The sequence below is a fragment of the Mesoplodon densirostris genome, chromosome 3 (genome assembly GCF_025265405.1).
Source record: "Mesoplodon densirostris isolate mMesDen1 chromosome 3, mMesDen1 primary haplotype, whole genome shotgun sequence".
Classification (NCBI taxonomy): Eukaryota; Metazoa; Chordata; class Mammalia; order Artiodactyla; family Ziphiidae; genus Mesoplodon; species Mesoplodon densirostris.
This window is the reverse complement of record NC_082663.1, coordinates 14,473,590-14,490,604: the sequence shown is the minus strand read 5'-3', so window position 1 is coordinate 14,490,604 and position 17,015 is coordinate 14,473,590. Positions and strand designations below refer to the sequence as shown.

At 44.5% G+C, this 17,015-nt stretch overlaps 1 protein-coding gene across 1 annotated transcript; it reads left to right on the top strand.

Annotated features, from left to right (window-relative positions):
• Positions 1-3,988: 3,988 nt before the first annotated feature.
• On the top strand, positions 3,989-6,712 carry LOC132485117 (probable ATP-dependent RNA helicase DDX23). The gene is given in 1 exon segment (XM_060091594.1): positions 3,989-6,712. A coding segment is annotated over 1 exon segment (2,457 nt). The 5' UTR covers positions 3,989-4,052; the 3' UTR covers positions 6,510-6,712.
• Positions 6,713-17,015: the final 10,303 nt, after the last annotated feature.

The window sequence follows — 17,015 nt, the reverse complement described above, 5'->3', positions numbered from 1 at the left end:
AGTGGCGATGACAGCGTATTTGCCGACCTGAAAACATTCCATTTATGTATTACCTACTTCTTCCAGGCTTCAAGAGACTCGTTCTGAGTTAAGTTTGTGAAGCAATCCACTGTCACCTCTATCCACATCATAACTTTTACAAATTCAGTTTATTTGCCTTTCTGGAGTAAAGCTCTACTTGGGAAAGAAGGCAAAGTAAAAAGATTTAAACAACTTCTCTAGTTGAAGAAACAAAACAGCATGAGAAATGCGCTTGTTTTGGCAGGGTGGACTTCTTTGTGGTTCAGGAAAGTAGGGAAATGTCTGATACTGGATTTCCTTGTCATTCTCTCCTTTGATGTGTGTCTATTTTTCATCCTCTGGGTGCACTGCGCCCCACTCTCTGACTTCTGTAGTTGGGATTCCTGGCCTGTTCCCACACAACAATTTGCTACCAGATCTCCCCACTTTGGTCCTTTCAAGGCTGCATATTCTTGACCTGATGTCACGCCCATCACATTGGAGAAGGAGCAGAACCTGTCAAACTACCGGCTTAGAGCCTGAGGAGAAGCTCCCATCCTTAACTTCACACTTGATCATTTTTAATTTCACTACTTACAATATATTGTTGACATAGTGCTTTTTTCTTTCTCCACTTATTTATTCACATTTTTAAAATTAAATATGTATCCAAATTAACCCCAAAGTAAATTTTTATTAAATCCAAATTTTTAGTTTAATCCTTATCAATACTTCCTAACACCTATTATCTGTAAGATAGTTAGGTGTCTAAACTGACAGGAGATACCAAAGTAATCCTATTAAAGTGTCTGCATTAGGACCAAGTTAGCCCTGGCTGCTGTAGCTGTGAGGACTCTTTTCTCCTGGGAGTAATCTGAGGATCAGATGGACCTTGCAAGTTGATTCATCTGTCTTTGGTTGAGACGTCAAGACTGGGATCAAAAGTACGAGAATATAATCTCGTTCCCTCTCTGTGTATTTTACCACAGCTCCAGGCAGCTTTGCTGATTGGTTGCACTACCCATCTGCAGACTAGATGATGACTCGATGTATTCTTTCTGCTCTGTGGACTATGAATTTGTGTTTTACAGAGTACAAAGTGCTTTATTGTGCCATTTTTTTGTTTCTCCACTGTGAAGTGTAGGTAACATTCCTATTTCACACATGAGAAAATAGATTTAGGGAAGTTCAGTAACCTTTGTAAGGAGATGATGAAAAGAAGCCAGAGATTTCTGATCCAGCATTCTTAATGTCGCAACATGTTCATACAGAATTTTCAGCAGCCTCTCATCCTAAGGAGCGCACTTAGTGGGGCTGTTAACATCTATTCAAGTCCCTTCTATTTGCAGCAGCTGTGAAAGAATCTTGTTCTAAATTGAGAAACACATGGAATTTAATATGTCCTTTAATGTTACATACATGATACATACATAGTTAACATAAATGTTACCATGTAAAATATCTTTTCTTGCCTAGAATGTGAATGAATTTGGCCCCCAACCAATCCTGGTCATTCGTGGATTCTTAATATTAAGTTGCTTTCCTCTGTCTGAGATTTTTCAAAACTCTGTTAAGATTCCATTGGACATGATTAATTTGGAATTCACAATAATTCATCTGTAGGAGACCAGATAATTGCTGTGTTTCCAACTCTACAAGCGGGCATTTTTGCAAGGGAATGGCTTGTAGTCCTAGAGAAATTTATAAGTGCATTGAAGAATACCTGTCATTTAATTTAGACTCATTTGCAGTTGGCACGTTAATTATGAATGCCACTGAAACTGATGGAGATTAGGAAGATTTGATTAGCTTGTTAATGCTGCAAACATTTCAATGTTATAATAATAATTTATTGATTATTTGTGGGGCTGACTGTTCTTCTGTAGATCTGTTCTTTCTTCCTGGGCATAGAGCTTCCCAGCCAGACTATCTTTCCCAGCCTCCCTGGTAGAAAGGTGTGGTTATGTGACTAAATTAGGGCCAATGGATATGAGCAGAGGTTGGATTCAATCTAAGTACAGGTCATCTCCAACTTGGAAACAAGCAGCATTTTTACACTCAGGCTCTTTTTCCTCTGCCCACCTGGAGATGAGGTGTTGCCACTTTCACCCATGTTGCCACTCTCAGAGGACAGCAGAGTGATTGAGTGAAAGGAACCAGGGTCTCTAAATGGCATCATGGCGTAGAGCTGCCCTCCTGACCCAAGCTGGCTGGGCTATTACGTGAAATAAATGGAAGCCACTCTGTTGTGGAGTTCCTGGTACAGTAGCCTTGCTTATCATCTAATAGAGTAAAACCCCAGGGTAATGCTAATGTGACCTGTCATAATTCAACAGTGTTTGAGATGCAATTGTCAATTTCTGGTTCATAACTTTCCTCTTGGTCTTGTTCTCAAACTGAGGTGGGCTAGATCCTTCTCTTTACGCAGGATTGGGGGACAGTTAGGAAAAAAGTGCCTTACGATCATATGGGAATTTCTCAGGTCAGTATGTTCACTATGTCTCTTTTTCTATTCCTTCAGAGACAGAGACAGTGGAAACTGAAAATGAATATTTGTTATTAACCTTGCATGACAACTTTGCAACATGCTCCTAATTCTTTGACCCTGTTCCCATGGAGAGGCAGGGTCTATCTCCCCTTCCTTTGATGCTGGCCTGGCCTTAGTTGACTTGCTCATAACCAATAAAATGCAGCAGTAGTGATGCTGCTGATTCCACAGACAGTCACATAATGCAATTCAGCTCCACCTTGCTTCCTTGGCCACTGACCATGTAAGAAGTCTGACTCCCTCAAGGAGGTCAGGCTGTACAAAAGCCCGGGTTATGGGGAAAGGTCACTGTAGGTGCTCTGGTTGATGGTCCCAGGTGAGATTCCAGTCAGTGGCCAACACCAACTGCCAGCATCGGAGGTCACCATCTTGCACACCCAGCCCAGTCGAATCTTCAGATGACGGCAGCGTCCACTGATGTCTGACCACAACCATGCGACAGATCCTAACCAAAAACTGCCCAAATGAGATTTCCCCAAATCCCTGGCCCACGGAGGCCATGAGCATAATAAAGCAATTGTTGTACACCACTGGGTTTACACAAGCAGTAGTGACTAGTACACTTTGCCATTATACCATCACCTGTTTTGCACAGTTGGCATTTTGATTTCCACTTGCCAACTTTTGGTGCAGTTTTCCTGTCAATATGACTTCAAGGGCAAGGACTTTACATACATTACTTATGTTACTTAATCTTTATGACATCCTTACCAAGTAGATATGATTATTATTCCCATTGTACAGCTCAGGAATCTCAGGCATAATTGGCCAGGGTCTTGCTGCTCTACATCACTGTGCTATCATCTGTGCTGCTTGAGTCATAGAATTTCAGACTTTGGTGACACATTGAACTGACCCAGATCAATTTCCACCTCCCACCTCTTCCTTCCCATCTGGGTTACATACAAGAACCTGGATGCTTAGGATGGTGTCACATGACTCATCTGTGGGACACGTCAGTAGCTGACAGCAAGGGAAAACAATTGTCTCCATGCTGGGCTTGATACTCACTATACTACTCAGCAAAGTCAAACTTTTTTTAACTCCTTCGAACAACCTTTTAGTATAAACTATTTTCTGAGTAAACATGATGCATTTCCTTGGAGGAAATGAATGCACCTATATTTAGCATAGACCTACAAATATATTAAAAGTGTTTAACTATACTAAAACATCAAATCTGTATTTGTTAAAGAAATCTACAATTTTGATTCTATTGAATAAGACCTCTAAATCTAAGGCATTCATTATTATGTTACTGCATGATACTCTATTATTAATGACCACATTTAGTATTGCATCAGCAAATACCATTTTTACCTTGGGTGATGTGTCTCAGACATGTTGTCCTGACCAAGATCATCCATTTTCTAAACCCAGCAATTGCAAATGTGGAAAATAAGACTCTGTCTATAAAAGTGATGGATTTTGGACCAGGAAACGGGAAAGATGGCGACTGCTCGACGACGTTGAGGCCGCATTGGGCAGTTCGGACTCAAGAGTGATGGCAGGAGAGCTGGCTGATAAGAAGGACCGTGAGGCATCACCTTCCAAGGAGGAAAGGAAACGATCTCGGACTCCTGACAGAGAACGGGATAGAGACCGAGACCGGAAGTCTTCCCCATCTAAAGACAGGAAACGTCATCGTTCAAGGGAAAGGCGTCGAGGAGGCAGCCGTTCTCGATCCCGTTCCCGTTCCAAGTCTGCAGAAAGAGAACGCCGGCACAAAGAACGGGAGCGAGATAAGGAGCGTGATCGGAATAAGAAGGACCAAGATCGGGATAAGGATGGGCACAGACGGGACCGCAAGCGATCCAGTTTATCTCCTGGCCGAGGAAAAGATTTTAAATCTCGGAAAGACAGAGACTCTAGGAAGGATGAAGAGGATGAACATGGTGATAAGAAGCCTAAGGCCCAGCCATTATCCCTGGAGGAACTTCTGGCCAAGAAAAAGGCCGAGGAAGAAGCTGAGGCTAAGCCCAAGTTCCTCTCCAAAGCAGAACGAGAGGGTGAAGCCCTAAAGTGACGGCAGCAGGAGGTGGAGGAGCGGCAGAGGATGCTTGAGGAAGAGAGGAAGAAAAAGAAACAGTTCCAAGACTTGGGCAGGAAAATGTTGGGAGACCCTCAGGAACGGGAACGTCGGGAACGCAGGGAGAGGATGGAGTGGGAGACCAACGGAAATGAGGATGAGGAAGGGCGGCAGAAGATCCGGGAGGAGAAGGATAAGAGCAAGGAACCGCATGCCATTAAGGAGCGTTACCTGGGTGGCATCAAGAAGCGGCGCCAGACGAGGCATCTCAATGACTGCAAGTTTGTCTTTGAGTGGGATGCATCTGAGGACACTTCCATTGACTACAACCCCCTGTACAAAGAACGGCACCAGGTGCAGTTGCTGGGGCGAAGCTTCATTGCGGGCATTGACCTAAAGCAGCAGAAACGAGAGCAGTCACATTTCTATGGAGACCTAATGGAGAAGAGGCGGACGCTGGAAGAAAAGGAGCAGGAGGAGGCAAGACTCCGCAAACTTCGTAAGAAGGAAGCCAAGCAACGCTGGGATGGTCGGCATTGGTCCCAGAAGAAGCTGGATGAGATGACAGACAGGGACTGGCGGATCTTCCGTGAGGACTACAGCATCACCACCAAAGGTGGCAAGATCCCCAATCCCATCCGATCCTGGAAGGACTCTTCTCTGCCTCCACACATCTTGGAGGTCATTGATAAGTGTGGCTACAAGGAGCCGACACCTATCCAGCGTCAGGCAATTCCCATTGGGCTACAGAATCGTGATATCATTGGAGTGGCTGAGACTGGCAGCGGCAAGACAGCAGCCTTCCTCATCCCGTTGCTGGTCTGGATTACCACTCTCCCCAAAATTGACAGGATCAAAGAGTCAGACCAGGGCCCTTACGCCATCATCCTGGCCCCCACTCGTGAGCTGGCTCAGCAGATTGAGGAAGAGACCATCAAGTTTGGGAAGCCGCTAGGCATCCGCACTGTGGCTGTCATTGGCGGCATCTACAGAGAAGACCAGGGCTTCAGGCTGTGCATCGGTTGTGAGATAGTGATTGCTACTCCAGGACGTCTGATTGATGTGCTGGAGAACCGCTACCTGGTGCTGAGCCGCTGTACCTATGTGGTTCTGGATGAGGCAGACAGGATGATTGATGTGGGCTTTGAGCCAGACGTCCAGAAGATCCTGGAGCACATGCCTGTCACCAACCAGAAGCCAGACACAGATGAGGCCAAGGACCCTGAGAAGATGTTGGCCAACTTCGAGTCAGGAAAACGTAAGTACCGCCAAACAGTCATGTTCACGGCCACCATGCCGCCAGTGGTGGAGCGTCTGGCCCGGAGCTATCTTCGGCGACCTGCTGTGGTGTACATTGGCTCTGCCGGCAAGCCCCACGAACGTGTGGAACAGAAGGTCTTCCTCATGTCAGAGTCTGAAAAGAGGAAAAAGCAGCTGGCAATCTTGGAGCAAGGCTTTGATCCCCCCATCAGCATTTTTGTCAACCAGAAGAAGGGCTGTGATGTTTTGGCCAAATCCCTGGAGAAGATGGGGTACAATGCTTGTACGCTGCATGGTGGAAAAGGCCAGGAGCAGTGAGAGTTTGCACTATCCAGCCTCAAGGCTGGGGCCAAGGATATTTTGGTGGCTACAGATGTGGTGGGTCGTGGTATCGACATCCAAGATGTGTCTATGGTTGTCAACTATGATATGGCCAAAAACATTGAAGATTATATCCACCGCATTGGCCGCATGGGACGAGCAGGCAAGAGTGGTGTGGCCATTACCTTCCTCACCAAAGAGGACTCTGCTGTGTTCTATGAGCTGAAGCAAGCCATCCTGGAGAGCCCGGTGTCCTCCTGCCCCCCAGAGCTAGCCAACCACCCCGATGCCCAGCACAAGCCAGGCACCATCCTCACCAAGAAGCGCCGGGAAGAGACCATCTTTGCCTGACACAGTGCTCTCCCTGTGGTTCAGGGCTGTGCCCTGGAGCCTGTTCTTCAGGACCCTCACATCTCTTCCCAGGTCTGCACTCTTATGGGGGCTTAGGAAACAATCAGACTCCCTGGCCGAGACCCTCAGGTCTGAAGGCCTGAGTGTGGGGCTGTAAGAGGAGAGGAAGCTAGGAGGCAAGGAGAACAAATTACCCTAGGTTTTGGCCCAGCCCTGCCCCTCTGGCAGGCTTTGGGATTGCATTGGGCCATCAGCTCTTGCCAGGTATGGGGGCAGCCAATTGGCACTGCCCTCCTAGACTGAACAAAACCTGGCTGCCAGGCTGGGACTTCTTCGGCACAGACATGACTGCGTAAGCTGCAGCACCATCATTGCCCTAGATGACCCAGGGGATCTGGCACTGAGGAGTATGGATCTTGGACTCTTATTGTCATTTTGACAGCTGTTTGCCCTTTCGGATTATAAAACAAGTGGAGAGCCTTGTTTAGAGTTGTGCACGGCCCCTGTGCCAAGGGGTACTGTGCACTCTAGGCATCCCTCACCCAGGGAATTTTTTTAGCAGGTGTGGGGATGGGGAGCTGGCTGAGTCCTTCTTGAAGTCAGAGTGAACTTTCTGTTTTCTATTCTCTGAGAAGAGTTGGTATGTTCTGAGAATAAATACACGAATATTAAAAAAAAGTGATGGATTTTAGTTTTTCTGAAGAGATTTGTATTATGCTTAGTACTGGTCGATGGGATTATGAAATTGACAGTAAATAGAAACTCTCATAACATTTATGCTTGAAGCATAACACTCCTTCCAGGATGTCCTTCCTATTGCTAATTCAATGAATGAAATCTATTTGGATAAGTTGGTAGTGTCTTCTTTTTGTTCATCTTGAAGCATGGGGGAGTTTTTCATGATACAAACACAAAAATGTATAATGTAAAAATTCATAACAGTAAAAGCTAAAACAAAGAGCTTATTATGTGCCAGACAGTGCTGTGTGCACTTTTAGATGTGTTAGACCATTGTGTTCTCAAAACAACTATGCAAGGTAGGGAATATCCCCATTTATCCAAGTGGGGAGACTGAGGCACTGATACCCCTTTACACTCGACCAAAGCAGTGAGGACTCTATAAAGAGCTTTTGGGTGTGTTGGGTGTCTTTATTGGTATAAAATGTGTTAAGAATTAAGACTGAAAACATTTAAATGTGAATCCTTTTAAAAATACTAAAATCGGGCTTCTCTGGTGGCGCAGTGGTTGAGAGTCCGCCTGCCGATGCAGGGGACACGGGTTCGTGCCCCGGTCCGGGAAGATCCCACATGCCGTGGAGCGGCTGGGCCCGTGAGCCATGGCCGCTGAGCCTGCGCGTCCGGAGCCTGTGCTCCGCAAAGGGAGAGGCCACAACAGTGAGAGGCCTGTGTACCGCAAAAATAAATAAATAAAAATAAATAAATAAATAAAATAAAATAATAAAAATACTAAAATCATCACATATTAACATTAATACATTTTTAAGAAAATAAGTATAATTCCTTCAAATACTGCAATGTTAAGAGTGAATTTATTTTACCCCTTTTCAAATGTCTTTCACATCCAACTTGAACAGACGACAACGGGATTTTCCTCTCTGCGTCTGCACTCAGTCTACTGTACGACACACATCACGTAGATGGTGCAAACTCCCTGTAACCTGATGGGAGAACAAGAGTGAAAAGGGAAAATAACATCTTAATATTATTATGAAAATAGCAACCCCCCTGAAACCTTCTTGGTGACAGGCAGGGGTCCCTGGATCACAGTTTGAGAACCACTGCCCTACACTTCCTGCCTTTCGGTGCACAGGGGAGATGTCTTTCCTTAAGAAGTAGTGTCCTCACGTAAACCCGGGCCTGGAGTATAGTAGGAGTAGGACCTGTGTGGTCAGAGGCTGGGGTGCCATCCAGGTTCTGTACCTGGTGCTTCTTGACCCTCACTAAGTTACTTGTTTCTCTGTGTCTCAGATTCCTCATCTGAAATAGGGCTGGTCATGTATCCCTTCCAGGGGCATTGTAGCCATTCCAAAAGCTAGGTGACAAAGTACCGAACAGGTGCTGACACACAGAGAATGCCTTTATAAAGGGTAGCCTTTATTTCAGATTGGCCAGTGATGGCGAGGAAAGGAAGGAGAAGGGTCACACATTCCTACTTCTAGAGAAGACCGACTCCACTCACGCCAAGCCTAGAAGTAGCCTCATGTCTGTTCAGGCCAGGTTTTGATGCCACATGATTTACAAAACATCATTCAGTGTTCAGAGCTCTGGGCATGTTTGGACAGATTGTGGGCTTTACCAAATGTTACTGTGCCAGCACCAAGCTACAGATCATGCCGGTGCAATTTCATTCAATGCTCTCCACTCCATGACCAAGAAGTGGACATCTCAGGATCCAGAAAGATCTTTGCTACTTTTTGCCTTTCAACCAGATTTACAGGATCCCAGGTTTGCAGCAGTGGCCTCTGACTTTCTATCCATGCCTGTTGCCTGTAATTAAAAGGCTAAACATTGGGCTTCCCTGGTGGCGCAGTGGTTGAGAGTCCGCCTGCCGATGCAGGGGACACGGGTTCATGCCCCGGTCTGGGAGGATCCCACATACCGCACAGCGGCTGGGCCCGTGAGCCATGGCCGCTGAGCCTGCGCGTCCGGAGACTGTGCTCCACAATGGGAGAGGCCACAACAGTGAGAGACCTGCGTACCGCAAAAAAAAAAAAAAAAAAAGGCTAAACGTTTATTATATTTGGGTGGGTGAGAGAGTTAGACGTGCGGAGTATGTATGTGTGCGCATGTGTGTGTTTCAAAATGAACCCAATGGCAGTCACAGATGAGTTAAGGAATGCAGAGAAAGTTTATATTTCATTTGTTGAAAATCCACCTTAGCCAGGAGCCCAATTTCCTGAAGAATAAAGATAAGGTGAGATGATCTGTTTTACATACCGATAAAACCCTTTACCTACTACACTCATAAAGATAGAAATTACACACAAGGCCACATTAAAAACATCTGTAAACAAGAGCCCAAACTGATTATTTCAGGTTCATAATCTCTAATTTACAGAATTTCGGGGAGAAATCGACGCTGAAGTTGTTTGAAGATAAAAGTTCTGGCTATGAATTAATGTTGAAAAATATGAAAGGATTACAGGTACTTGGAAGGAAACGTCTGAGGGATTCATCAGAATTTGAAACTGTACAAATATATGACAGAGCTTGGGGACCTTGAGAAACCACTTCACCATTGCTTTCTGTTGGATTTTATAATTTGCAGCTTCAAAGAAAAAATAATTTAAAATGATTTTTTAAGCCTCTACCTACATTATTATTCCAAGTTTAGAGGGAAATAAATTTCATTTATTTGGAGATCGTACATGCCAAAAATGTAAGCACTCTGTTCCATTGATTCTTACTTAAATACATCTATACATTTGAAAGTATATTCGATGTCTTTAAGTTTGCCACTGTCAGCATCATGGTATTAAAATGTCCCCTCCTCAACCGTGTCAAAATTCAGCAAGTATTTGTTAAAAGGCTAACTTTTTATACTACTTTTATTTAAGTAGATTTTTATTTAAGTAGATATGGCTGCTGCAGTGAGTTGGGAGGACTTGATTTTTCTCCTTTAATCTCCCTTCCTTCCTTCCTTCTCTCCTTCCTTCCTTGATGTCTTCCTTCCTCCCTTCTCTCTCTGTCTCTTTCTTTCTTTCTTTCTTTCTTGTTTTTATGTTACCCTTCAAAAGTGGATTTTAATGTTTCTATGGACAGTAAAACACTGAAACTTCATTGCCTTCGTTATCTAGAGTTCTTTTAGGAACAACAATTACAATCACAACATTTAGCTGAACCCAGGGCTTCTCCCAAGATCCCTGGTAACGAGGATGTGACAGGAAACCTGGGCTCATGGATGCCTATCTAATTTCGTTACCGTGGATACACCAACTCGACCACTCAAACCTGTGTTGTAGTGGGTGCTGTGGTGTGCTGCCTGATCACCCCTCCAGGACTGAGGCACTCGTTCACCCACAGGTCAGGAGAGCTGGCCTTTGATGCCTCGCTGATGAGCCCCTCTCCGGGAACAGCCCTTAGCAGAAGGAAGCCGCCCTGCCCAAGGCCGCACCCCCTCTGCATCCAGTGGCTGGCCCCCTTGCCTAGATCAGGACAACTCTGACAGCTTTCCCATCTCCAGAGCTTTCCGTGGGACTGCTTAAGGCCTTTATTGCAACTGCATCATAGTTCAACTTCTCCCTATGTGGATTCCTTTTTCTCTCACTTGCTTATAGGTATAGATCCCCAAAGCACTCCCCAGTAAAAAGTCCTGAATGTAAATCTCCATCTCAAAGTTTGTTTTCAGGGAAGAATAACTAAAAGCAACGGTGGCAGGAAAGACCCAAGGAAGGAGGCTCTTACATGGGATCTGGTGCTGGGTCACCAGCTGGCCGCAGTCAATGAGGGCACCGACTCTGGGTGGGGGGTGGAGTACTGTTAGCCCCCAGCACGCTGTAGCCCTGCAATTGTTAGCGGCGAGACAGCTGGGAGGGAATGCAGAGATGGGTGCAGGATCTGGGCATCTGAGACATTCAAGGGAAGTGGTGATTGTAGGGATAGTGGAATTGGATGGTTGTTGCTGAGCACTATACAATGACTTAGAGAAAGGCAGTGAAAGGCTGGAGTGATTAATCACCAATCTAAGTCGAAGTGTGAAAGCCAAAGGGCTATGGAAGTTTATAAAGAGACCCTTACCTCTTGCAGCCAGAGGCAGACAAAAATGCCAGAATTCAACCTTGGACTTAATTGGAAGGCCAGCAGAGCTCCAGAGAAGTTTGAATTTTCAACCCCAGCAAGTCTGCTATGCCAAGGTCAAGGCCCTAACTGGGAGTAAATGAGGTGCTGAGACTTGGGATGCAGACATCTGTGTTCATGCACTATTAAACATCTCGAATCACCAAATGCCCTTGAACCCTCTGGGCCTACTCTTCCCTATGAAAAACTAGTTCTGCCCCCTTGCTTGAAGGTGAGGGAGAAGCCTCTTCATCATCAACATAAGACAACAGGCTCCCAACTCAGGGTCCGCCCCTAACTCCATCCCTCGACACTAAGGATGGAGTTAGGGGCACTATCTAGAATGGGGATCGGCAACTACAGCCTAGGGGTCAAGTCCAGCCTGTAGTCTGCTGTTTTGGACATAAAGTTTTATTGAAACACAGCTATGCCCATTCAGGTACATATTGTCTATGGCTGCTTTCATGCCACAGTGAGAGACTTGAAGAGTTGCAACAGAGCCTAAAACATTTACTACTATTTACTGGCTCTTTATAGGGAGGGTTTGCTGACCTCTGAACTAGAGTCAAGTCATAATAAAACCCAGCAGGAGAAGTGCTGGTCCTGATCAGGGAGTAAAGAGAAAATACACTAAAGAAGATGAAGGTCCTAGCCAACAAATACTAGCAGAACTGGAAGAGTGCTTAGGGGATTGAATTCTGAAGAGCCTGGATTAAGGAGGATGGATAAAGGAGAGTTTCTCCATATGAAAGAACTCTCCTGACATATAGGGTTTAACAGTCTCTTGGTTGGCTCCTGGAAGCTTAGGAAAACAACGACCACGCTAAGTGGAGGAGATATGTGAGCAACGCCTTGGCAAACGCTGGAGAAACAGATTGAAGTTCTCCAAGAAGCAGGCACGCTAGGGTGGATATACTCTGTACGACTGGAAAATCCACCAGTTCACTGTGTTTCATAGGAGTACCCAGAGGACACTCCATTTACCAAAGCTGTAAGGAATGAGCTGGTGAGAGGGGCATCCTCTTACCTGAGAATCACCATGAGACTGTCCTCTGCAGGCAGGGCTGATGCTATAGAAGATGCTGATATAGAACTGGGATCCCTGAGAACAAAGAGGACAATAAGATCCCAGATTGATAGGGGTCAAGTGGCAGAACTGAAACACTGGAAGGAAAGAGAATGCAATTATAATGAGAGTGGCAAGGGGACCCTCCCTCACAGAGAGCCATGGAGATGACCAATAGAGCCCGGTGGTGTTAAGGGCAGGTAGAGGGGTAACTCACAAGGATAAAACTAACAAACCCCCCACTGAAAACTCACAGCCAATTTCCAGACCCGAGCCAGTCCTTCAACCCCTAAAATGTTGCCTAAAGGAAAGGTTGGTTTGAGGAAGGATCCTGCTATACCAAGGCAAGTGCCTATGGTAATAATTTCTCTGGTCTTTACCCAAAGGTCTGTGACCATTTCCTTGGATAACTCTGCAGTGGTTTCCGAGATATTTCAGGGACTCCTGGACAAGACAATCTCCATTGATACTCAGAGATTTTTATGTTTCATCATGGCTCTTTACTAACCTTGGGTCTTATGAGGGGTAGGTAGTAAAATATCCAGGCCCAGCCTTGTTCACAGTGGGTTCTTTGGCTCCAGGGATCCATCTGGTGATCATTTGTTCAGTCTCTGAATGTGTCAGGAAATGGATGTCCTTAGTAGTTGACAGAATCTCTTTATTATTATTATTATTTTTACATCTTTATTGGAGTATAATTGCTTTACAATGGTGTGTTAGTTTCCGCTTTATAACAAAGTGAATCAGGTATACATATACATATGTTCCCATATCTCCTCTCTTTTGCGTCTCCCTCCCTCCCACCCTCCTTATCCCACCCATCCAGGTGGTCACAAAGCACCGAGCTGACCTCCCTGTACTATGCGGCTGCTTCCCACTAGCTATCTATTTTACGCTTGGTAGTGTATATATGTCCATGCCACTCTCTCTCACTTTGTCACAGCTTACCCTTCCCCCTCCCCATATCCTCAAGTCCATTCTCAAGTAGGTCTGTGTCTTTATTCCCATCTTACCCCTAGGTTCTTCATGATATTTTTTTTCTTATATTCCATATATATGTGTTGGCATACGGTATTTGTCTTTCTCTTTCTGACTTACTTTACTCTGTATAACAGACTCTAGGTCCATCCACCTCACTACAAATAACTCACTTTCATTTCTTTTTATGGCTGTGTAATATTCCATTATATATATATGTGCCACATCTTCTTTATCCATTCATCCGATGATGGACACTTAGATTGTTTCCATCTCCTGGTTGTTGTAGAGCTGCAACGAACATTGTACATGACTCTTTTTGAATTATGGTTTTCTCAGGGTATATGCCCAGTAGTGGGATTGCTGGGTCATATGGTAGAGTGAGCTATTGTAGTGCAGAAGGCCACATGGAGGACCCTGAGACTTTCCCACTACAGTTGAGAGAGTAAATAAAAAACAGTATCACATTCGGGGAGAACAGCAGCAAGATCTGTCACCTCAACCACTCAACACTGCAAGGGTGGTGGTCCCACCATGCCTCCATTGAATTCCACACTCTGCCCCATTTAAAACCAGGATGCTGATAACTGAGAACAGACTTAGTGTATCTGTTACCACTGCTAAATATCCAAACTGCCAACACAGAATCCAACACTGAGGCCTCCATACAGCATCCTCCCCCGAGGAGACTAACCAGTCACTTGTTAGCAACTTGATTGCATAGGATCCCTTTCAATCTGCAAGTGGCAATGAAGTATCTAGACCAGAACTGACACATATTCCAAGAAACTGCTTTGCCTTCCCTGCCTAAAGGATTCAGTCACCCCTGCCATCCATGAGTTTATAGATTATATGATAAGCTGGCATGGGATTCTACATAATGTAACCCTGGACCAAGAATCCCATTTTATAGCAACCAGGTCCTACCTACACCAAACCACACCACCCAGAAGCCTCCTGCCTAACAGAGATTTTGGAAAACACAGCTAAGGTGACAGCCTGGAGATGATGCCCTTTGAGGATGGGTTGGCATTAAATCAACGCCCATTATATAGTGCTGTGCTCCCAATAGGTGGAATTGATTGGTCCATAAAACAAGGATTGGAAGTAGGCTTGACCCACTTAAACATTATTCTCAATGACCTGCTTGGGGAATTTGTGCTCCTTATCACTGCACATTTAGTCTCTCGGGCCCTGGTTTTCAGGGAGAGAATGCTTCCATCAAGGGACATGGCAAGAATTCCATTAAACTTGAAGCTACGGCTGCTGCCTAGTTATAGCCACATCCACACACAGGGATGCACTAGGCTGTTCCTTGGTACTCCCTTGCCAAAGTTTGAAGGTAAGTGAGCAAGTACCATAGCTATGGGTTGAATTTGGCCATTTAGCACCACAGGCATGTCCTCCAGGTGACCTAGGGCTCAGAGCCCTCAGGGATGAGAATCTGCGTCACCCCACCAGGTAAGCCAATCTGACTAGCCATAGTGCTGTCTGAGGGCATGGGGACTCTAGAAAGGAGAGTTGAAGAGGGAGATGGCGGTACCAGCTGTAGTGGCAGGGGCTACTGTAGTACATCCCAATAACCTTCCGCTTATAAGTTTCCCAAGAAAAAGAGATCATGCAGAATCCCATGGATCTATTCTCAGATGGGATGAAATTACTCTACAAAGGAACTGGATTTGGAGGGCTCGAGGGGTGAACTGTAATGGATCTAGGGGTCTCCCCTTCAGGACGAAAGCATTCATTGCCCAAGCAGTCAGGAGACTTGACTCTGACCTCTGCAAAGGCACTCACCAGTGAGACCCACTCAGGAATGGCCCTTGGCCAAAAGGTGTTACCTTTGTCAAGGTTAGAGCCAAGTTCCAGTGGCATCCGGAGATGGGCCTCTGTGAGGATACAAAGGCCTGGCACCCTTGCCTCCATTTTGGCCTCTGAAGGGCCATGGCCACTTCCTGTCTCCCTGTGGTATTTGCTGAGGCTTCTTCTGCAACTGCAGCCCGGCTCAGCTTCTCCCTGTGCCCCATCCTGTCTCCTTCAGCCCTCATGGTGGGTATCTGAGAGCACCTCCCCCCAAAAGCCCCTGCATGAGACCTTCCATCTCTGAAGTTGGTTCCCAGGAACCCAAGACTGGGCTCTGGTTTAGGCATCTTACAAATGCATTTTCCCAGCTGTTGTAACTCTGGGGTTAAATCAGACCTGTGAGTGAGAGTAAATAATTTTCCCTTACAAATTGAAAATTAAAATATTTAGTAGTTTCATTCAGCAGAAAACATTTTGCTGAACACAAATGGCTTTGTTTCGATGGGAAGGCAATCTCCACATAACATCTCATCTTTCAATGAGCTTTTGGTGCTTCAATTATTTATTTTTTAATCAAGTTTTAATCCACTGTTTGGGTAGATGTTTCTGAAGTTATTTTTTAATGTAGTAAGTTTCAAAAAAAAATTAGATCTCCATCTGTCATTATATAGAATGTGTGGACAGATGGTGAATGGAATTATTTTTAACCCCTGAATGCTATTAGCTTGCTTCACGGTCTCCTTGGAAGAGAAGGGCTGTTATGATTGTACTTTTCCTTCCTCCACTCACTATTAATTTTGCTTCACTTTGGAACCTTCAGCATCAGATTTTGGGGAAAAAGTCCAATCATCACCTTAACCTCTTTAAAGAGGATCACAGACAACTGATCTGCAAATTTATCTTCTCTTCGCATCTCCAAATTATTTCTTTGCAAAGAGAAAGACGTTCACTGAGCATATCATAGATCTTTTAATTCACTGAATTTCTTTCTTAACTTGATTGTTTTGATGCTCTTTCTGTTGAAATGGTGGTAGCGTTAGGTGCCCAAAAGAACGTAGAAGGTGATCGATCTTTTTTTTTAATTATCAATTTGAAAACTAATCAGATAATATTTGCAGTGATTCCATTTCAAATATAGATAAGAAATCAATATACAGTACATGGAGCAGGTTTTTATGAGAGTTTTTTTTCCTCAGATTATTTATTCCATGATTTTCTAGACCTTGGCATGTATGGGATTTCGTTTCTATATGTTTTGATGTCCTCTTAAACATCATTTTTCAGTGTTAAATTTTTTTGTATTAGAGAATTTCCCAAACATACACAAAGGTAGAGAGAATAGTATAATGAACACCCATGTACTCATTGCTCAGCTTCAAGAGTTATCAACATTTTGCACATCTTGTGTATATACCCATCTCTACCTCCTCCTGCCTGTTTCCACCCCCCCTTTTTTTCCTGGAATATTTGAAGAAATACCAGACATTGCACCATTTTCCTCATAAACTATTTTATATGCATTTAAGTAGTAAGACTAAAAAAATATAACCACCTGAATATTATTATACCCCCCAAATGACGATATCTTAAATATTCTAATACCCAATCTGTATTCAAATGTCCCCAGTTGTCTCAAATTTTTCTTTTACAGTTGGTCTATTCAGATAATAAGTATCAATAACGTTCATAAACTGCATGGTTGTGTATCTCTCAATTATTTTAGTCTACGTGGTCCCCCCTCCCGTCTCATGCCATTGAATTTGTTGGAGAAATCAGATTATTCATCTTTTATAGAATTGTGCCCATTTCTAGAATTGTATGATTGTATTTCTGTGATGTTTTTAACTCATTCCTCTGTTCTCTAT